General features: G+C 43.1%; 2 protein-coding genes across 4 annotated transcripts in view; one reads left to right on the top strand and one right to left on the bottom strand.

Annotated features, from left to right (window-relative positions):
- Positions 1 to 3,001, top strand: part of LOC118086000 (C-signal) — a 13,584-nt gene extending 10,583 nt beyond the window's left edge. The window contains exon 6 of the mRNA XM_035117200.2: positions 1,621 to 3,001. Coding sequence (XP_034973091.1) covers positions 1,621 to 1,743 — 123 coding nt within the window. The 3' untranslated portion in view covers positions 1,744 to 3,001. The remainder of the gene's footprint in view (positions 1 to 1,620) is intronic.
- Positions 2,623 to 21,702, bottom strand: LOC118085998 (C-signal). 3 transcript variants are annotated; one of them, XM_035117199.2, is made up of 7 exons: positions 21,135 to 21,702; positions 19,578 to 19,629; positions 17,283 to 17,470; positions 16,756 to 16,914; positions 14,888 to 14,998; positions 13,478 to 13,593; positions 2,623 to 2,739 (listed from the first exon to the last, which is right to left on the bottom strand). In XM_035117199.2, exons 1-7 carry the CDS (start codon positions 21,279 to 21,281, stop codon positions 2,724 to 2,726), a joined length of 789 nt encoding a protein of 262 aa, XP_034973090.1. In that variant the 5' UTR covers positions 21,282 to 21,702; the 3' UTR covers positions 2,623 to 2,723. The 3 variants fall into 3 exon arrangements, 2 of the variants coding, with proteins under 2 accessions (XP_034973090.1, XP_060131985.1); XM_060276002.1 differs by lacking the exon at positions 2,623 to 2,739 and adding an exon at positions 7,979 to 8,703; XR_009557783.1 differs by lacking the exon at positions 2,623 to 2,739 and having other exon boundaries at positions 13,493 to 13,593; positions 14,102 to 14,998; positions 21,135 to 21,700.

Genomic DNA, 21,702 nt, shown 5'->3' with positions numbered 1-21,702 from the left:
CAACTATAAATATACATATATAAATATGCTGCAGTATATCAACGGTAGGGAACTTATTTGGCTCCAGGAGCTAGATCTTTTTCTGGTCCTGTTTTGCAGCCCCACTTTGATAGTTAGGATGGGCAACTCACATGTCAATCACATACCATCATAATTATGTCATATGATTGACATGTGGGTTGTCTCACTCACCTGTCAAATACCCACATGGGGTTCCCAAGTTTGGGAACCACAGCAGAAGGGCTGTTACCAGTCGAATGCATTGTAAGCCTCCCTCTGGTTCTCTTTTCTACCTGCAATGTGGGATGTGAACAGGAGAAGAGTGAGAATGCTTGCAAAGGGCTTTGCGATTCTCCACATGCAAAGGAGCCAGTTCTGGGAAAGAGAAGCAATTTCCACTGAATGGAAACTGCTTTGCCCTCTTTGAGCAACACACACTCCTACTGCCCATCAACGTAAGTGGTTGAAAGCATGCCTTGCTCAGGCAAAGGAACAAATGGGAGCCCATTTTAAGCTCCTTTTGAGACCTTTTGTTCCTTTGAAGCACCACTGTCACTGCCCTACACCTGACATCATTTATGTATGAAGGCAGGAGTTGGGTTGGGTGGGCATGTGGCTTCCCCAAAACAGCTTTGGGAGTCAAATGGAGAGGACTGGTGGGCCAAGTTTCAGTTGCAGGCCAGAGGTTTCCCACTCCAGCAATATATGAAGATAATGACCATCCCTGGTGGTTTGTCCCTATTTCAAGTATTAAAAGATATACTGCTTCTGGAGAAGGAGGTTGTATTCTCTGTTATTGTGGTTGATAGCTGTTGATCAATAAAAGCTTCATGAATTGGTCCCATCCTTTCCAAAAACCTAGTAGCCAACAGTACATCTTGTGGCAATGAATTCTGTGTGAATTATCACTTTGGAAAAGTGATCTATGGGCCTTAGGACACATTGGACCTCTATCTCCAATTTAATAGCTAGATCACTAACTCAACTCTCCCCTACCACAGCAACTTCTTTGACTCCAGCCCATGTTGGTGCTCTGATGCTAGCACAGCCAAAAAGCACCAGGCTGAGGGTAGACTGGGTGAGGAACAGGGGAAAGCTAGGATCCAAAGACAGACTTGTCACACTGTGATGTGTCCTCAAATCTGGGACAACTTTACACAAGCCCAGGATATGACCTTAATCAATCCCATTTCCCCCCTCTCATTATTCCCAAAGAGAGGGAAACATTTTTCTTAAAAAATGACATGAGGAAGGAAGGCGGACTGCAAAAATTCTCAGCTCTTACTTGTGCTGTTCAGTTCCCACCCCATGCCCTAGGATCACACATGTTCTAAACTCTGTGCCTGGCAAACACTGGCCCTGTGGCAGATATCCATTGCTTCCAAAATGCCCAGAGTTTGAATGTTGGAGCATTTGTCAAGAGAATGCTTCTCTGGTTGCCCTTCATACATGAACTTGGTGCAAGTGCAAACTGCCCTGTGATCCTTGGATGAAGGGTGGTATAGAAATGTAATAAATAATAAAATAAATAATAGTGTGTTGCTTTCACCCATTTGTCATCATTACATCTTTGCACAGTGCAAGAGGTCATTCGCTCACCTGTTCTCCCTCCTTTTCCAGGGTATACCAGCCCCAATGAAAGTGGATGAGGGTGTGAAAGAGATCCTAAACACCCTTGCGTGTCTCTCAGATAAATACAATGGCACTCTTGTAAACATCGATGGGGAAACCCTTCCCTGGTGAAAGCACAATGTTATTGTCCTCACTGCAATGGGAACCCAGCACCTGAATAGACGAACTTCAATTTCAATAAATGCAACAAGTTCTGCTGAAAATATTAGAACTTCCTTCTAGCTGCTCTGTGTGCCAGAGATTCCTTCTGGTTGCTTTATATGACCTGCCTGTCTGTTAGTTGTTTTTGTTTTGTGTCACTATTGTGCCTTCTCACAAACACAGTCTCTGAGTGATACACAATGTAAAGGTCTTCTCAATCCTGAAAAAAAATGCAAAAGGGAAAAACTTGTTCTCAAAAGTGCTAGCTAAGCAGATTTCTTACAGGTCAATGTGTGTTGGAACACTGGTTCCTTTTCATGGGGAGCATAGCTGCCAAGTTCTCCCTTTTTTAAAGGGAAATTCCATTATGCTGAATAGGCTTCCTCGCGAGAAAAGGGAAAACTTGGCAGCTATGATGGGGAGATATACACATAATTAAAAATATAAGTTTAATGCTGATCTATGAACAAAATTACGCACAACACTAATTAGAATAGTGAAATGTAACTAATCTGAGTTACCAAATGAAATTAGACAAATGCCACACATTTTGATATTTAGGCAGCTATTGATTTTTGTTTTTGTTTTTAAAAAAGGCTTTTAAAGACCTAGTCATTTCATGGAATAACAGCTGTACAGTATAATCATAGAAATAGTTTGTGTTCAGTTACTGAGTTTGTAATCTTTTGTATTTTATATTTTATTATATTCTACACTGCTTTGAGAAGTTTTGATTGTGAAGCAGTTTATAAACCTGCAAGTAAATAAAATATGATTAGTTATATTTACTTACTTTTATTTGTTTGCTTGCTTCTTGATCCTGGCTTTGCCCTGTGTTCTTTTGACTTCCTCTTTGGCCCTGGCTACTGGGTCATCTGGTAGCTCTTGGTTCCTGGTTCTCCTCATACTGCTACCTACAGCAAAGTGCAGTACGCTTTCTCCAGTTGGTATCAGTGCTGGTCACACCTGCAGGGGTCAAATGAAAAGGTGGGCAACCCTCATGTTGTTTGCTCTTCATTTTATTTATTTATTTCTAACATTTATACACTGCTTGATTATTTAAAAAAACTCAAAGCGGTTTGCAAAAAGGTAAAATAATGCAATCAAGGCTTCACTTGACCTGATTATCTTCCATTTTAAAAAAAACTTGTGTGTAGAAAATGCAATTTGTCTGCATGGGATGAACTGATTCATCTGCTGCCACAACCGAAAAGAAAAGTAGTGCCTCAGTCTCAGTTTAGGAATTTGTGCTTCTTAATTTTTTATACTGCAGGGTCTATCAAACTCCCTGCCACCAAACTTAAGAGTTCCTCAATGTGACCCTTTTCTACTGCTACCATTTCCTTTAAATGGTATTTAAAGGAATGCCTTTAAAGCTGCCTCTGACCATGATAAAATACAATTAGGCATGAAATGGACACCAACATCGGATGAACTAAATTATGTTTACTAGAGGGATACATAACAGGATACTGATATTTATAAAGGCATTTTAAATGCACTCAATTACAATTTCTAAGCAGTTAAGATACCGTTACTGAAACTAGCCTCTAAGTGGCTTTTATCTCAGTCCAGTTTCCCAAAGTCTCCACTCCAGCCAAAGCCACACGTCACAACCCAGTCCAGCTGCTGGGGCAAGGCCGGATTTAGGTTCGATGAGGCCCTAAAAGCTACTGAAGGTAATGGGACCCTTTATATGTCCAGCTATCCTTTGTCAACAACAAATTGTCGCTGTTTTTTGTGTGCTATATGGTTGTTGTTGTTGTTTAGTCGTTTAGTCGTGTCCGACTCTTCGTGACCCCATGGACCATAGCACGCCAGGCACTCCTGTCTTGCACTGCCTCCCGCAGTTTGGTCAAACTCATGTTCGTAGCTTCGAGAACACTGTCCAACCATCTTGTCCTCTGACGTCCCCTTCTCCTAGTGCCCTCAATCTTTCCCAACATCAGGGTCTTTTCCAAGGATTCTTCTCTTCTCATGAGGTGGCCAAAGTATTGGAGCCTCAGCTTCACGATCTGTCCTTCCAGGGAGCACTCAGGGCTGATTTCCTTAAGAATGGATAGGTTTGATCTTCTTGCAGTCCATGGGACTCTCAAGAGTCTCCTCCAGCACCATAGGAGTGCTATATGGTGTGTGTATATATATACCGTGTTTCTCATATTATAAGACATGTCTTATATTTATTTTTTCCTCAAAAAAACACACTATGGCTTATTTTCAAGGGATGTCTTATTTTTTTCCTCCTCCTCCTCCTCCTGCCACGGCCGGCATTGCTGCTGCGCCTATCACTATGTCTTATTTTCGGGGTATGGCTTATATTCCCTGAATGCTTAAAAATCCTGCTATGGCTTATTTTATGGGTATGTCTTAAAATATGAGAAACAGGGTATATATATATATATATATATATATATATATATATATGGTAATTTATGGACCTACACAACACAAAACACTGTTGCTGTATGTAGGTTTTATTTTATTTGTTTTTTATCTTATATTTTGGAAATGTACATCCAGGGTTTTTTTTCTTTAATTTTTTTTGGGGGCCCCAAGAGAGTGGGGCCCTAAGCTATAGCTTGTTTAGCTTATACATACCGTAAATCGGGCACTGCGCTGGGGACAACCTGCCTGTGACCCCAAAGCTCCTCTGGCTGTAGTTCTGGCTGCTGATTTAAAACACCTGATTGCACAGCCTTCTTTAGCTAAGACCTTTACATAGGGCAGCCACTTGGCCAACTACAGCCACCAGCTCCCTTCTTCTGAATGTCACCAGCAACAAATAGCTACCAAGCTGGGTAAGAATAGCTTCATCTCCAGAGCTCAGCTATCTGCTCTCCCCTCAGTTGCTTCTGGTCTTTGCTCAAATCTCCCTCATCAACTGACTTTCCCAACAGTTAACTGCCCTTTCTTCACTGACTAGCATCTCCAGCCAATCAGAGCCTCTTGCTTCCCAGGCCAATCAAAATGGTGTTACTTGATCCATACCCCCTTCTATAAATATTAAAGTCATCAACACTCTTTCCTTTCACAGCTTGTCACCAAGCAGATACTGTAGTGTTAACCAGGCCCACAACTTAGTAACAACACAAGGCCTAAAACTTGGACCGTTCCATTCTGACATCAACAGGGGTCCTTTGCAAAGCACAATAGCCAGCCAGGCAGACCTATATGCACAATATTTCTCCAGAGTCTGAGGGAAGGGTTGCAGCTAGGCTTCCTCCCTGACAGCCTAGGTTTTCTGTGTAGGGAAATGCATACCCTCCAACATTTCTCCAATGAAAATAGGGAGGGACGCCCCATTCCATAATGATAATTTTACTATTTTTACCCCACACATCTTACTGGGTTGCCCCAGCCACTCTGGGCAGCTTCCAACATATAGAAAAACATAATAGAACATTTAAAAAACTTCCCTATACAGTGGTACCTCGGATTACAAATGCTTCAGGTTACAAACTCCGCTAACCCAGAAATAGTACCTCAGGTTAAGAACTTTGCTTCAGGATGAGAACAGAAATCAAATCGTGCTCCGGCGGAGTAGCGGCAGCAGGAGGCCCCATTAGCTAAAGTGGTACTTCAGGTTAAGAACAGTTTCAGGTTAAGAACGGACCTCCGGAACAAATTAAGTTCTTAACCAGAGGTACCACTGTACAGAATTGTCTTCAGACCGCTCGAGGGTTGGGTAACTCCATACCCGCCAACATTTCTTCAATGAAAATGGGAACATCCTAAGAAAAATGGGCATTCCATGATCAAATCAGAAACCAGGACGGCTTCTCTAAATCAGGGACACCTGTGGAAAATATGGACACTTGGAAAGTCTGGAAATGTTTGGGGAGTTCTCATGCACAGCTGAAGTGATGAAGTCTGGACAGGCTGACTTTGGAGGCAGGCCCATGAAGAGGGGTGGGAGGCAGCTAGATACACTTGGCCCAAGCCTTGGAGGGCTAATTTGGATGGGGGCCCCCACTAGGGCCTGCCGGACTTACACTGCCATGTCAAGAATGTGCCCCTCGAAATGCCTGTCCATACGCACTGCAAGTCTTTGATAGGGAAATCTGGACCTGTGTTACTGCATACTACTGTGTAGCGTCAGACTAGGGCTTCAGACAAGCTCTGCACAGACCTGCTTGGAGGGATGCCAAACTGGCTTCCAACTTCCAGCTTAACCTCACTTTGCTTGGCTGCCTTCAGATGCAGTGGAAGATGCTGTCCCATCCCCAGTGTTGAAGTAAGATTCAGTTGCCAACAGTGTCAGCTTCTGTATTTGGAATGGCAGGGATGGGAGTCATTTACTTTTTCAGCGCCAGCAGTAAAATGTCTAGGACCAGTCATGGCTACTTAAAACCACCATCCCTGGGACTCCTTAAGACCTGTGTGTCCCAAGGGAAGACAGAGGTGGAGAATTCCAGGCCACAAAACTGGTACTGGCAGCTCCTGAAGTAGACCTGAGAATATTTTGTACTGTTCATTTGTGTTAATATTTTAAAATTGTGGTTTTGAAGAAAGGCGGTATGAAAATGCACTATAAAAAGAAAAGAATGAAAGGAGTTGGAAGAGGGCAGTGGGTAAAGGGCAGTTTTTGCTTCCTTCCATCCCCGCTGTTATTTGCATATCAGATGTAGGCACTAGAGCCAAAGGTTTCTCACCCTGGGCCAGAGTACGTTTGTCAAATGTAAACCAAGTCCCTCAGAGACTTGGCATTGGCAGGATACTGGTGTGTGCAACCAATGCAATAGGATTTAATTCCCCCCTGTTGTAAGCCAAAAATGGCTTATCTTCTGAGTTAGCCAATAAAACTCAGAGACAAGAGGAGTTAGGAGTCCGTTTTGTTTATTGCAAAGCAATAAGGTTACAGTCGAATCTTTTCGGAAAACTGCAACCCCACCCAAAGATCGGGCAGGGGTATTTATAACATTTCAGACAAAGGATTTCAATTTAACCAATCACATAAATCATTACATCATTTTATATTTAATATTCATCATCTCATTTCATATTTAATACGTATGTCATTACCTAATCTAATACGCATGCGCAATAAGCATTGCTAACTAAACTTTGATTCTTACCAGTGATCTGTTACATATTGTTAGTTTGCATGTATGGGAACCTGTGTTACGTGTGGATGTAACAATTTATGTTCTAGTTTATGAATTGCTTCTTTGTGATTTACGTATTAGCTGACCTTCTATCCCAGTAGGGACGGCTTCTTGCTGAATCATCAGTTTCTTTAAAGCAGCAGGTTACCATAATTCACTAATATAAGCATATTCCAGGATTTATAGGGATTTACATTATCACCTTAATTGGGGCCCTTTGGGCCCCTGCATAGCTGCCAAGTACCCCGTTTCCCTGGGAAACCCCCGTTTTTACTTACCTTTTCCCGGTGGTCCCCCGTATCACTTCGTCTCCCGTTTTTCTCCTGCCGGCGGCCATTTTTTTCTTTCAGATTTGTCCTTCTATGGGCACTAAAAATGGCCGCCGCCGGCTTCAAAAATCGCTTCTACGCATGACTGGAAGCCTCTGAAGTGTTTGCTTTGTCCACTCCTCCAATACCCCGAAACCAGAGCCACCTTCAGCTCCTCTCATCGTCCCCTGTTTCTGCCATGACAGGCAACCTGGCGGGCCGCCAACTCTTTGGCGGGCTGTCAACTCTGCCCCACAGCATTCCGTTTGGACGGCGGAGTCACCCCTCAAATGTGCTCTGCAACATGAGCACAGAGGGTTGTGAAAGCACACCCCAAATTCTGTGTAGAAGATAGATATTGGTTTGTCATAAGACCCTCTTGCACAACATTCTAAGCAAGAGGGTGGAAGGGGGGCCTCAGGGGGAGCCTCACAATCCCTGGCTTAGGAGCCTGGCTCCCAATGATCAGTGAATATGTGAACAGAGTACGGTTGAGGAATGTAAATGAAGGTTTATGTAATGAGGAATGAGGGTGGCAAGTGAAGAATAGGATGTTGGGGTTGGAAAAGGTGGGGCTCTTGGAAGCAGTAGCTACAGTAGTAGACCTGACATTGTGAGGACGTGGGGTACTTTTGAACCTCAGGAGAAAAGGGGGGAGAGTGGGATGCTACTGGTGGACAGGCCGTGGGGCAGAAATTTGGAATAATTGGAAGAAGAAGAAAAAGGATGGAAAAGGAATGTGTACACATTTTGTTTTTGTTTTTTTTTAAAAAAAATTTTTATTGGATTTTACATACAGAAAAAAGAAAATAAGAAAATACAAAAGATATAAAAACAATATCATCAAATCTTGTTCTCCAATATTCTTCACATATTAAATGACAATATGATAAAAAAAACAAAAAGAAAAAAGAAACCCAAATTAGTAATCATACTGTATAACTTCAAATCTAAACATTTCGGACTTCCTCATTCCCCCTTCTTGAGTTCTCAATATTTCACTAGCTATTGCAGTTTCCAACTCTAAACTCACATTCTTTCTTCCAAATTATAACTTCTTTTTTACTATTAACCCTTCACACTTCACATTGTGGGTTTTTTACCCAATATTCTCCACCCTTTACCCAAAAATATTCAAACTTAACTATCAAACTCTTTTACCCCCTTTTTATTCCCACCCACAAAACTAAATCTGGAATGTGTACAGATTTTGAGGGCAATGTCTATCTTCTACACAGATTTGGGGTGTGCTTTCACAACCCTCTGTGCCCATGTTGCAGAGCACATCTGAGGGGTGACTCCGTCGTCCAAACGGAACGCTGTGCGGAAGAGTTGGCAGCCCGCCAGGTTGCCTGTCATTGGCAGAAACAGGGAACGATGAGAGGAGCTGAAGGTGGCTCTGGTTTCGGGGTATTGGAGGAGTGGACAAAGCAAACACTTCAGAGGCTTCCGGTCACGCGTAGAAGCGACTTTTGAAGCCGGCGGCAGCCATTTTTGGTGCCCATAGAAGGGCAAATCTGAAAGAAAAAAAATGGCCGCCAGCAGAAGAAAAACGGGAGACGAAGTGATACGGGGGACCACTGGGAAAAGGTAAGTAAAAACGGGGGTTTCCCGGGGAAAACGGGGTACTAGGCAGCTATGCAGGGGCCCAAAGGGCCCCAATTAAGGTGATAATGTAAATCCCTATAAATCCTGATGATTCAGCAAGAAGCCGTCCCTACTGGGATAGAAGGTCAGCTAATACATAAATCATAAAGAAGCAATTCATAAACTAGAACATAAATTGTTACATCCACACGTAACACAGGTTCCCATACATGCAAACTAACAATATGTAACAGATCACTGGTAAGAATCAAAGTTTAGTTAGCAATGCTTATTGCGCATGCGTATTAGATTAGGTAATGACATACGTATTAAATATGAAATGAGATGATGAATATTAAATATAAAATGATGTAATGATTTATGTGATTGGTTAAATTGAAATCCTTTGTCTGAAATGTTATAAATACCCCTGCCCGATCTTTGGGTGGGGTTGCAGTTTTCCGAAAAGATTCGACTGTAACCTTATTGCTTTGCAATAAACAAAACGGACTCCTAACTCCTCTTGTCTCTGAGTTTTATTGGCTAACTCAGAAGGTAAGCCATTTTTGGCTTACAACACCCCACTCGTGAGCTGATGATTGGGGGGAGTTAAATGCTGCTGCATTAAGCAGGATTCATGAAAACCCCTTTCTGATCACAAAGGTCACATCAGGTGATTGACGGGTGGCCAGCCATCTGTGAATTTAGCCTGTCACACCAATCCTGATAAGGATCTGACTCATGGAGCTAGATAGGTTCCTCACCTCTGCTTTAAAATGTATAATATAGGTAAGCGTGTCAAGGAGCCCTGATCTGATCAGTGCAATGTGTGAAACGGCCCTGAGTCACCAACCCCCCCCCCCCCGACCAAGAGCGAGACAACCCAAAGCTAGGTAATAATGGCAAACACAGTACAGTAGTTCATTAAGGGCTTATTCACACCTACCCTTTACCCCGCTCTTTCCAGGCCGAAGTCCATGCTTCAATGCTCCATGCCTGAGCATTTGTTTGGGATTGTTGGGGTTGGTTTTTTTTTTTTTTTTTTTGCCCTGACCTTTCCCTGCAAAAACCTGCTCTTTAGTGCTCAATTAAAGCAAACATCAATTCATGTTTTCCACAGATTCCTGTTTTCTCCAACTGAGCTTTAAAGAGTGGGCTTTTGTGAGGAAAGCTCTGGAGAAGAAGAAAAAATGGTAATTGGACACACAGCTTTATACTGCAGACTGTGGTGGAAAAAGCGGGGGAAAGGTAAGTGTGGCTAAGCTTTAACAGTTTTGACTATTTTGACCAAAGTTCTAGTTACTGGTAGGTAGCTGTGTTGGTCTGACGTAGTCGAAACAAAATAATAATAAAAAATCCTTCCAGTAGCACCTTAGAGACCAACTAAGTTTGTCATTGGTATGAGCTTTTGTGTGCATGCACACTTCTTCAGATACACTGAAACAGAAGTCACCAGAACCTTATATATAGTGAAAGGGTGGGGAGGGGTATTACTCAGAAGGGTGGTGGGAATGGGTGATTGACTGATAGGTGTGGTAAACCTGTTGACGACTGTTAACAACTGCAATTGGTCTTACAGGAAAAAGCAAGGGGTGAGATGGCTAAAGATAGCTTTATCATGTATAATGAGATAAGAATCCAATGTCTTTGTTCAGATCAGGTCTCTTCACGGTTTTAAGTTTGGTAATAAGTTGCAGTTCAGCAACTTCTCTTTCCGGTCTATTTCTGAAATTCTTTTGTAATAAGACAGCTACTGAGATCTTGTATAGAATGTCCTGGGAGGTTGAAATGTTCCCCTACTGGTTTCTCTGTTTTGTGATTCCTGATGTCAAATTTATATCCATTTATCCTTTGGCGTAGGGTTTGGCCTAATTGTCCAATATAGAGAACTGAAGGGCACTGTTGGCATTTGATGGCATACACAGTGTTGGAAGTTAAGCAATTAAATAGTCCCGAGATGGTATGTTTGATGTTGTCAGGGCCAGTAATTGTGTTGTCCGGGTGTATGTGGCAGCAAAGTTGGCATCTGGGTTTATTGCAGGCTCTGGTACCAGTGTCCATGTTAAATCTGGTGGTTGTATTATTGTGGGTGAGGAGTTGTTTAAGATTTAGTGGCTGTCTGTAGGCAATGAAAGGCCTTCCTCCCAGAGCTTGAGAAAGAGAACTGTCATTGTCTACGAGAGGTTGTAGATCTCTGATGATGCGTTGTACTGTTTTAACTTGGGAGCTATATGCGATTACTAGTGGTGTTCTGATATTTTCTTTTTTGGGGGTCTGTCTTGCAGCAAGTTCTCTCTGGGTATCAGTCTGGCTCTGTTGATCTGTTGTTTAACTTCATTGGGCAGATATTTTAGTTCTAAAAAGGTTTGCTGTAGATCTCTTAGGTGAGAGTCTCTCTCTGTAGAGTTGGAACAGATGTGGTTGTAACGTAGGGCCTGGCTATATACAATGGATTGTTTGGTATGTTTGGGATGGTAGCTAGAAGCATATAGATATGTTTGTCGGTCAGTTGGTTTACGGTATAAGGGGGTGTCTATACGCCAATCCTGTATTTTTATAGTAGTGTCCAAAAAAATGTATTTCTTGCATAGATTGGTTCATTGTTAGGTTGATGGTGGGGTGAAAGTCATTGAATGTCTGGTGGAAGGTGTCCAGGGTCTGTTGACCATGTGTCCAGTTAATAAAAATATCGTCAATGTATCGCAGGTACAAGAGAGGTTTGAGTGGGTAGGAGTCTTAGGAGACCTTGTTCTAAATCTGCCATGAAGATGTTGGCATATTGTGGGGCCATGCGGGTGCCCATTGCTGTGCCACTGATCTGGAGGAACAGGTCATCACCAAATTTGAAATGGTTGTGGGTAAGGACAGAATGGCAGAGTTTGGTAGCAAAGTCCACTGTGATTTTATCTGAAAGGGTGTTCCTTATGGCTTGTAAACCATCGTTGTGTGGGATGTTGGTATACAGTGGTACCTCAGTTTACGACAACGATCTGTTCTTGGGAGCCAGTCACTCCCCGAATTCGTCGCTCGCTGACGGCACACTTCTGCGTGTGTGCGAAGCACCAATAGAGCACTTCTGCACACACACACGCTGCGCAGATCGCTTCTGTGCATCCGCGCACGCAGAACCAGGATGTAAATACTTCCGGGTCCGCGGCAGTCGCTCTCCGAGTTCATCGTAAACGGAGGCGGTCGCAAACCGAGGTTCTACTGTATAGAGATTCCACATCCATAGTGGCTAGTATAGTATTGTTAGGAAGATTATTCAAAGATTGCATTTTCCTCAGAAAATCTGTGGTGTCACATACGTAGCTGGGAGCACTGATGGCATATGGTTTCAGAACAGAGTCCATATAGCCGGAAACACCCACTGTAATAGTGCCAATACCTGAGATGATGGGACGTCCTGGATTTCCTGGTTTGTGTATTTTAGGTAGAAGATAGAAAGTTCCTGGTCAAGGTTCCACTGGTGTGTTTGTGAGGATCTGTTCTTGGATGTGTGGGGGTAGCTTCTTAACAATCTTGTTCAGGTTTTTGGTATTTTTGTATTCTTGTGTGGGGTCTGAGTCCAAAGTTGACCAAAGTTGTTTGGGCTTGTATTGTGTTACTTTATATGGGGCCCAATACAATCTTGTAACACAGCCTCCCTTCCCCACATTAGGATTCTAGAACCCTCCCACCTTGTTCCCAAAGGTGAGAAAGTGTGAACTAGGCTTTGAGAAGAATGTGGGAGGACTCTAGGACCCTGCAAGAGCCCTCATGCCTCCTTCCTTCCCAAAGTCCAGCGTCCACACTTACTGGGCTTTGAGAAGACACCCCTTCAGCTCAGTGCCCCGTGCATGCCCACCACTCACACTGCCCTAAATCTGCCCCTGACCCCACCCAGGCAAGCCTGTCTCAGCAGACAGCTACATGTGGGATTTGCTGAGGATCTAAAGTCCAATGTTTATACACCTGAATATCCTGGCTGTGTCTAATTTCATTTTTCTTTGATTTTTAAGTTGGGCTTTTTCATTATTCCAAACCTGCCCTGCTCCCTCAATTGAAATTTGAGCACAGGCAGATAGGAGAGATGTATTATATTATTATTATTCTTTATTTTTCAGTGTTACATTTACACACACCCCAACCTTTCGCCAAGGGGCTCAAGGTGGCATTTGTGGGTCTCCTTTTCCCCTCGGTTATTCACACAACAACCCTGTGGGGTGGGCTAAGCTGAGAAAAACAGTTTTGACTAATATATACAATTTTGTATGTTACCTTCACTAGTATATGCACTGTTGTGTGCATATGTATGCAGATGTATATGCAATTTTGTAAACTGGTTTGAAGAACAGCATCACAAAATACAGATAAGGCAAATTTTGAAGGATGGCTGTGTTTCCGTTCTCACATTGTTTCATAAGGTTTTGGATATATTTGGCTTTAAATGTGAAATTAATTGAATTTCTGCATCATCCCTACTATGTACGGTAAATAAGCAGGCTGTTAGGTTGAGTGGGGTGGTCATCTCAGGCAGTTGATTTGGGGTGTCATGAAAGGGCAGCAGATTGTTAGTTATGTAATTTATTTTTATTGCTTTTGTTCTGCCAGGCAGGGGGAGAGGTCAGATTTTCTGCTTCTGGTGCCAAAAATAACTCAACCCAGTTCAGGGACTGTGCACCTGGCTGCTCCATTTCAGGCAGCAAAATATATTGGGCTCACCAAGGAAGTGTGTTTCCCTCCCAATTCATAAAAGCGCCATTGTCTTTCTCAGAGAGATGGGAAAGGGTCTTCAGGATTGCTTGCACACTCTCATCCACTGTCAGTGGGGCTTGTCCCTGTAAAAAAAAAAAACAGACTAGAGTGACACAAGGACTTGTAAGTATATTTTTTAAAAAGAGTGACAAACAGCATGGGTATCATCATCACAAAGTTTGACACTAAAGTCTCCAAGGTAGAATTCTTGTTCCATTTTCTTTGTCCCACTAGCAACTGATTTCCCAGGGAGCCAAATTCATGGGAGATATGTCTATGATTAGGCATGTAACAATGTCCAGAGGCAATTTAACCTGAATGCCAGTTGCTTGCAGGGAGGGGAACAGAAAGAGAAGGCTATTGCCCCTCATATCTTCCCCCCTGGTTTTCTGGAGGCATCTATAAAGCAGAATGTAGTGTAACATAGTTATTCAGTGGCAAAGGATGTTTTGATAGCCACTAGTTTTTATGGGCAAGACTTATCCATCTAGCAATAGCTATCGGCCACAACAACTACCGTAAGAGAATAAACTCCTTGCCCAGGGAGCAACCTCTGCAGATAATGGTAGAGCACTGCAATCCTTAAGTTACCTGGAGCATCTTTCTACGACGATTGGGTGTCCAGCCAGAATTCAGCAGAGACCTGGAGTTTGAATTTAAGCACACCTAATAACATATTAAAAAGCAGAGACATCTATGGAAGTGAGAGTTGGACCATAAAGAAGGCTGATCGCCGAAGAATTGATGCTTTTGAATTATGGTGCTGGAGGAGACTCTTGAGAGTCCCATGGACTGCAAGAAGATCAAACCTATCCATTCTGAAGGAAATCAGCCCTGAGTGCTCACTGGAAGGACAGATCCTGAAGCTGAGGCTCCAAAACTTTGGCCACCTCATGAGAAGAGAAGACTCCCTGGAAAAGACCCTGATGTTGGGAAAGATTGCGGGCACTAGGAGAAGGGGACGACAGAGGACGAGATGGTTGGACAGTATTCTCGAAGCTACCAACATGAGTTTGACCAAACTGCGGGAGGCAGTGGAAGACAGGAGAGCCTGGCGTGCTATGGTCCATGGGGTCAGGAAGAGTCGGACAGGACTAAACGACTAAACAACAACAATAACATATTGAATTGTAGCCAGAGTGTGTGACTCTATTTCCTTCCTGGAGTAGATCATTGGTCCAATGGCTTTCCTCAACTGTTTTTTTCTTTTAATTATTCTTTTGAAGCACCAAAGAGAGGGGAGTTATTGCCATTCATGTCTTCCTTGCTGATTTTGAAACTAATTATACACCTTGATCCTTACTTCAATGTAAGGTCAAATGAGTTAAATACAGTAAATATGCATAGAGTTCACAGATTCCTCCACAAATCACTTACCACTGAACTTCCCATATCTGTCTGCACAAACCCAGGATGCAACGCAATGCACAAGATTTCATCTTTGTCAAATCCCAGGGACTGGCACCGTGTAAGCATGTTCAGAGCAGCCTAGGAAAGAGACATATCAGAAGCAAGGGGATGAATAATGCAGCTAAGGATTGGTGAGAATTTTGCCCCCATTTTTCATTTTAATGTGAACCTATTTGATTTCCTGAACCAATATTTAAACTGAAATGCAGCAATCCTTTGACATTTGTGATTCTCTGAATTTTGTGGTGCAGTTGTCCAATTAAAGCATGAGTAAAGGTAAAGGTTCCCCTGACCATTAGGTCCAGTCGCGGACAACTCTGGGGTTGCAGCGCTCATCTCGCTCTATAGGCCGAGGGAGCCGGCGTTTGTCTGCATACAGCTTCCGGGTCATGTGACCAGCATGACTAAGCCGCTTCTGGCAAACCAGAGCGGTGCACAGAAACGCCGTTTACCTTCCCGCCGGAGTGGTACCTATTTATCTACTTGCACTTGACGTGCTTTCGAACTGCTAGGTGGGCAGGAGCTGGGACCGAACAATGGGAGCTCACCCCGTCACAGGGATTCGAACTGCCAACCTTCCGATCGGCAAGCCCTAGGCTCTGTGGTTTAGACCACAGCGTCACCCACGTCCCAAAGCATGAGTATCATAAAGCATATATTAGGAAGAATGCATACAATAATGCTTTGGGTGGTGAAAATAATGTACAAAAGTGTGTTGTATTAGGTGCGATTGCTTGGGAAGTCCTACACAAAAATGCATATTAAAAATCACAAACAGATGGGGAAATGGGGAAAACTGAAAAAAGATGAAAGAATAAGAAAAGCCGACATTGAAAGATTCGTCCATTCCTAGAATGCCACCCAGTGCCATAGGAGGGTATGAGTTTAAAAAGGAGGCTTCTGTATTACTGAGATATGTTTTAATGCTCTCACTATTAACAGGTTATTTTTATTTTTTTGTTTAAATCTTAACATTGATGCTGTATTTTCTGATTTTGTTGTTTTATTTTTGGAAACTATATTGTTTTCTATGAATGAATGTATGAATGAATGAATGAAATAAGCTTTGCAGTAGAGATTTTATGCTGTAATTTATATTGGCAGAAATCAGTAATGGCTCATTCTTTCTGACTGAATTCCAAGTGAGTTCCTGTTGTTTTTTGTTTGTTTTTAACACCATTTACAGCCATGGATGGTTTCTACTAAAGGGGGTGGGTCCTTGGTTTGCTGTTCTTACTGATAATGCTGCAGGCACACACACACACACACACACACACACACACACACACACACACACACACACACACACACACAAAAGAACCTAGGGAAGCCTTTTTGCTGCCATCTTCTGGCTAATGTATTTTAATGCACTTTTCTTTCTTTCTTTTTTACATTTCTGTGGAGCAAGGAATGGACACCAGCTAATAGTTTGACTCTTTGGATTAATTGTGAGTGAAGCCAAATACATTCATTGGCACCTCTAGACAATGAGGGGATGTGGGAAGATTTTCATGTTGAGAGTACCATTGTGGGGTTGCCTATGTCTTCCTCTTCTTGCCATTGTTTATTAATTTAAATAAATCATTTTGTTTGATCACATCTCAGGTGCTCACGTGAGTGGGGGCAGTTATCAGACATCTATTCTGTGGTCCCAGGTCCTCCGTAGTGGGGGCTGGATCCCTCCCATGGCCAGATATTTACTTACCAAGATAGGCAAGGGTCAGGGAGGCATATTGTGGACTGCATTATTTTAAGACTATTGCCAACACCCTCAGGTGAAATTAACATAAAAATCAATTTCTAGCTTCTAACTTGCAGTACTTCTGTGTCCACACCTTGCTGCAACGGTAACTGACCACATGTGCCAAATGCCACATGTAGACATTTGTGATAGAACCACCTTCACTGGACACGTTGACAATGGCAGCTTTGCTGCAGCTCATCCCATTCTGGGGGCTTTCCCGAGATGCCTTCCTCAGCAAGGGCAGGAATGCCTGGAGAAGGGGAGAGAAAAGAATTGCACACAGTTGCATCCTTCATGTAAGAGGACTGGGCATCTTGTCACCGGTTCAAAGTTCAGTGTGTGAGTGAAACTGAGCCCAGCAGTTACTTGCTGGTGGTATACCAGAGTTCTCTCATGGTTCGTCCAGGAGGGAGCTGCAACACCTGGTTCAACAAGTACAACCTTCCCCTATGATCTCCACAAGCCCAAAGGATGCACTGTTAATGTCAGTTTCTCATGAAGCTGTTAAAGTTCTGTTCTGCATCCTTTCTCTATGAAAACAGTACAGTTTCTAAACATTAGGGGCTCTGCAACATGGCCAGGAGGTTCTGTGAAGAAGGTACAATAGGATGGCCTTACCTGGCTCAGCATCATGGGGCCAATCACATTGGTTTTGTACACCTCAGCCATGTTCTCTGGTGTCTCTGTCTCAAGAGAGCCTGGCTTTAAAATCCCAGCGTTGTTAATAAGAAGATTCAGCCCAGCTCCTTTCAGCCGCTTGGTGACTTTAGTTGCTGCAGCCTTGATACTGGATGGGTCACAAGTATCTACAGCAGCAAAGAATAAATCCCATTTTTTAGGTAAGACCCTTCTCTTCTTGTCACAGATCAACAGAAGCCTTTTTGTGTTGATAATATTTAGAAGGAAGGATCTTCTCTATAATACTTATGTACACCTCATATTTGGTTCTTGAGAATTAAAGTCCTTCTATAACTTTTCCTATAGTTATTGTCTCCTCGTTGGCCAGAGTCCTGTAGATGTTTTGGTATGATATCAGTCAGTGAATTGCACATTATTTATTATTATTATTATTATTATTATTATTATTATTATTATTATTATTATTATCAACCTATCTGGTTGGGTTTCCTCAGCCACTCTGGGCGGCTTAAAGCATATATTGAAACATAATAAAACATTAAACATTAAAAACTTCCTGATACAGGGCTACCTTCAGATGTCTTCTAAAAGTTAGCGGGTATGTAATTCTTTATCTCCTTGACATCTGAAGGGAGTGTGTTCCACAGGGAGGGCACCACTACTGAGAAGGCCCTCTGCCTGGTTCCCTGTAACTTCGCTTCTCGCAGTGAGGGAACCAGCAGAAGACCCACGGAGAAGGACCTCAGTGTTCAGGCTGAATGATGGGGGTGGAGACACTCCTTCGGGTATACTGGGCTGAGGCCATTTAGGGCTTTAAAGGTCAGCACCAGCACTTTGAATTGTGCTCAGAAACGCACTGGGCTACTGCAATGTGCTCTACGTGGGGCTACCTTTGAAGTTGATTTGGAAATTACAACTAATCCAGAATGCGGCTGCTAGACTGGTGACTGGGAGTGGCTGCTGGGACCATATAACACCGGTCCTAAAGGATCTTCATTGGCTCCCAGTACATTTGCACTTGGTAGTCCCACACAGAGCGCATTGCAGTAGTCCAAGTGGGAGATAACCAGAGCATGCACCACTCTGGCAAGACAGTCTACAGGCAGGTAGGGTCTCAGTTGGGGTACCAGGTGGAGCTGCTAGGTAGCTGCCCCGGACACAATATTGACTGTTACCTCCATGGACAGCTGTGAGTCCAAAATGACTTCCAGGCTGTGCACCTGACTATTTAACTATAGTCCCCATTTAAATTTTGTCAGAGTTTGAATTACAGTGGGACAACTTAATATTCCATTCTTTTATTCCATCTAGCTTTTAAATTTACTAAGGGGTGTATCCAATTCTATTCATAATCAGAGTAAGGTAAAGGTAAAGGGACCCCTGACCATGAGGTCCAGTTGTGACCAACTCTGGGGTTGCGGCGCTCATCTTGCGCTATTGGCCGAGGGAGCCGGCGTACAGCTTCCAGGTCATGTGGCCAGCATGACAAAGCCGCTTCTGGCGAACCAGAGCAGCACACGTAAACACCGTTTACCTTCCTGCTGTAGCGGTACCTATTTATCTACTTGCACTTTGATGTGCTTTCGAACTGCTAGGTTGGCAGGAGCTGGGACCGAATAATGGGAGCTCACCCCATCACAGGGATTCAAACTGCCAACCTTCTGATCGGAAAGCCCTAGGCTCTGTGGTTTAACCCACTGCGCCACCCGCATCCCAATATCAGAGTAGACCCATTGAAATTAAGAGACCAACATGAGTGATGTCCATTAATGTCAGTGGGTCTTCTCTGAGTATGAATAGAATTGGATACACCCCTTTATCTAATGTGGTACTTATGTGTTTTCTGTTATTGCTGTTTCTTGATGCAATTGTTTTCTTCTTCTCCCTTCTTACTTAAAACCCCAAGCAAGCAAGCAAACAAACAAACAAACATAACCCTTTGTCTGAAGGGACATATAATGATGATTGATAACAGCCTAATTTAGACCCCAAAACTATGATTTACAAAAATTGTGTTCCTCTGTTGATCTTGTTCAGCTGTTAAAGCTTGATGAGAGATTCTGTAATGTGACAGCATACTTGGATTTATTCGTTATTCGTTTTTCTTTTATAATTCAATAAACCCTTAAACAAATCTAACTAAACAACATAAATAGGGAATGCACTTTTATTTGCTAAAAAATAATATTTTGAAATGACCTTGAATATCAACTGTTGGCCACAACACTGTGGGAAAAGTGAATTTCAGGAGGGGGTGGCAAGCACATACTGTACCTAGTGGGATGATTTCCACTCCCTGGTGCTTGGCAGCCAAATTCCTCAAGTCCTGAAAGATACAGAGAGCACAGACTTAGAATGGAACAGCAAGTCCTGAAGTCTGAATTATTTTAAATGGGATAGGAATTGAATACTTTTCCAATACTTTGGCCACCTCATGAGAAGAGAAGACTCCCTGGAAAAGACCCTGATGTTGGGAAAGATGGAGGGCACAAGGAGAAGGGGCACAGAGGGCACAGAGGACGAGATGGTTGGGCAGTGTTCTCGAAGCTACCAACATGAGTCTGACCAAACTGCAGGAGGCAGTGGAAGACAGGAGTGCCTGGCGTGCTCTGGTCCATGGGGTCACGAAGTGTCGGACACGACTAAACGACTAAACAACAACAGGAATGGAAAAGATCAAGTCCCATCCGGTTTTGATTTTCAGCATTTGCAAAAGTGTCCTGCAGAAAGTATGTCAGCTTAAACCAGGGGTCAGCACACTTTTTCAGCAGGGGGCCGGACCACTGTCCCTCAGACCTTTTGGGGGGCCGGACTATATTTTGAAAAAAAATGAACAAATTCCTATGCCCCACAAATAACCCAAAGATGCATTTTAAATAAAAAGACACATTCTACTCATGTAAAAACAGGCTGATTCCTGGACTGTCCGTGGGCCAGATTTAGAAGGTGATTGGGCCGCATCTGGCCCCCGGGCCTTAATTTGGGGACCCCTGACTCGTGCTTTATAAAGAGATCTACTCTGAGTGGCAAGTCCTTGGGTGGGTTTAAGGTCACGCAAACTATATGGAAGATGGAACAATCTTGTTTTCTTCTGCTCCAGAGGTAGGACCCAAACCAATGGATTCAAGTTACAAGAAAGGAGATTCCAACTAAACATCACGAAGAACTTTCTGATGGTGAGAGCTGTTCAAGAGTGGAATGGACTCCTAGTTCAGAAGGTGGTGGATTCTTCTTCATTTGTGGTTTTTAAGCAGAGGTTGGATAGCCACCTGTCAACATGTTTTAGTTGAGATTCCCGCATTGGAGGGGGTTGGACTAGAGGACCCTCATGGTTGCTTCCAGCTGTACAATTCTATGATTTATACAAGAAAATGCTGAGGGGACACTTCTTTAAATCTCGCACCCACCCATTCATAATTTAATAAGATGAAATAATGCAATTCTAAGCAATTTGACACAGAAAATGAAGTTAATGTGTTTGACTATTTAGTGATATTCATCATATGGTATGTATTTGGGAGTGTTTAATCTGACTTATTTTTGTAATTTCCAACACCCATTGAGACAATTCTGTTAAATGCTCTTCAAATCACTGGGTGAAAGGAATCAACCATTTTCCTTCCAACTCCTCTCTTAATTCTGCAAAGAAAAGGGTGTGGGTGTAAAAGAAGTTACCGTACTAATCTGTGCTTAAGTAAACCTGTGCTCAAGGTACCACCCTCACTCTAAGAATGAAAAATATAAAAAGCCTTGCCCTGGGCACTATCTTATGGACACCATGGGGGATCCCCTTGTTTCTATGCTCATCCGAATGCACAGCCTGGGGCTCACCTGGGCAAGTGGTCCATCTGGATCCCGGCAGGTGGCAAAGACATGTTCTGGACAGTTGTTTTTCCGCACCAGTTGCCTAACCAGCTCCAAGCCAATGCCCCGATTGGACCCAGTCACCAGGACTCTGCGTGCATTCAGCACAGCCATCTCTCTTCCCAGCCTGCGCTGAACAGATTAATCCCTTTGTTAGCCCAACCACAGCACCAAATGTAGCTCTCAACTTATCTAGCAAGGCTTACATAAGCTGCTTGTTCTTCTGTCAGTTCGTGTTCCCCATTTGGCAGCAGCCCAGTGCCTTGCAAGTTCCCACTTCAAAAGAAATAGGAGGAAAAACTAGATTTTTATTGAGTCTCACTGTAATACAAGGAAGCAGGTGCTTATTCTTGGTTTTTTATGTGAGAAGATAAAAGAGTGTAGTTTTCTCTGCCATCTGTGAAGGACAAAAAACCCCACGTACATGACTTACAATTTTTTTCTACTTACGAATGTGTGTTCGGAACACATTAAATTCGTAAGTAGAGGTACCACTGTATATTAAGTGAAATAGAAACATCATCACCTGACCCCA

The sequence above is a fragment of the Zootoca vivipara genome, chromosome 6 (genome assembly GCF_963506605.1).
Source record: "Zootoca vivipara chromosome 6, rZooViv1.1, whole genome shotgun sequence".
NCBI classification, from domain to species: Eukaryota; Metazoa; Chordata; class Lepidosauria; order Squamata; family Lacertidae; genus Zootoca; species Zootoca vivipara.
This window is presented reverse-complemented; position numbering and strand designations above follow the sequence as displayed.

Bases quoted from the DNA above. Each gene is read 5' to 3' on its own strand.
- LOC118085998 (XM_035117199.2), bottom strand. From the start codon at position 21,281: ATGGCTGTGCTGAATGCACGCAGAGTCCTGGTGACTGGGTCCAATCGG. The intron at 19,630-21,134 runs GTGAGCCCCAGG...TGTATCTTTCAG, and splicing joins CAGATGGACCACTTGCCCAG to GACTTGAGGAATTTGGCTGC. The intron at 17,471-19,577 runs GTACAGTATGTG...TTGCTGCTGTAG, and splicing joins AGTGGAAATCATCCCACTAG to ATACTTGTGACCCATCCAGT.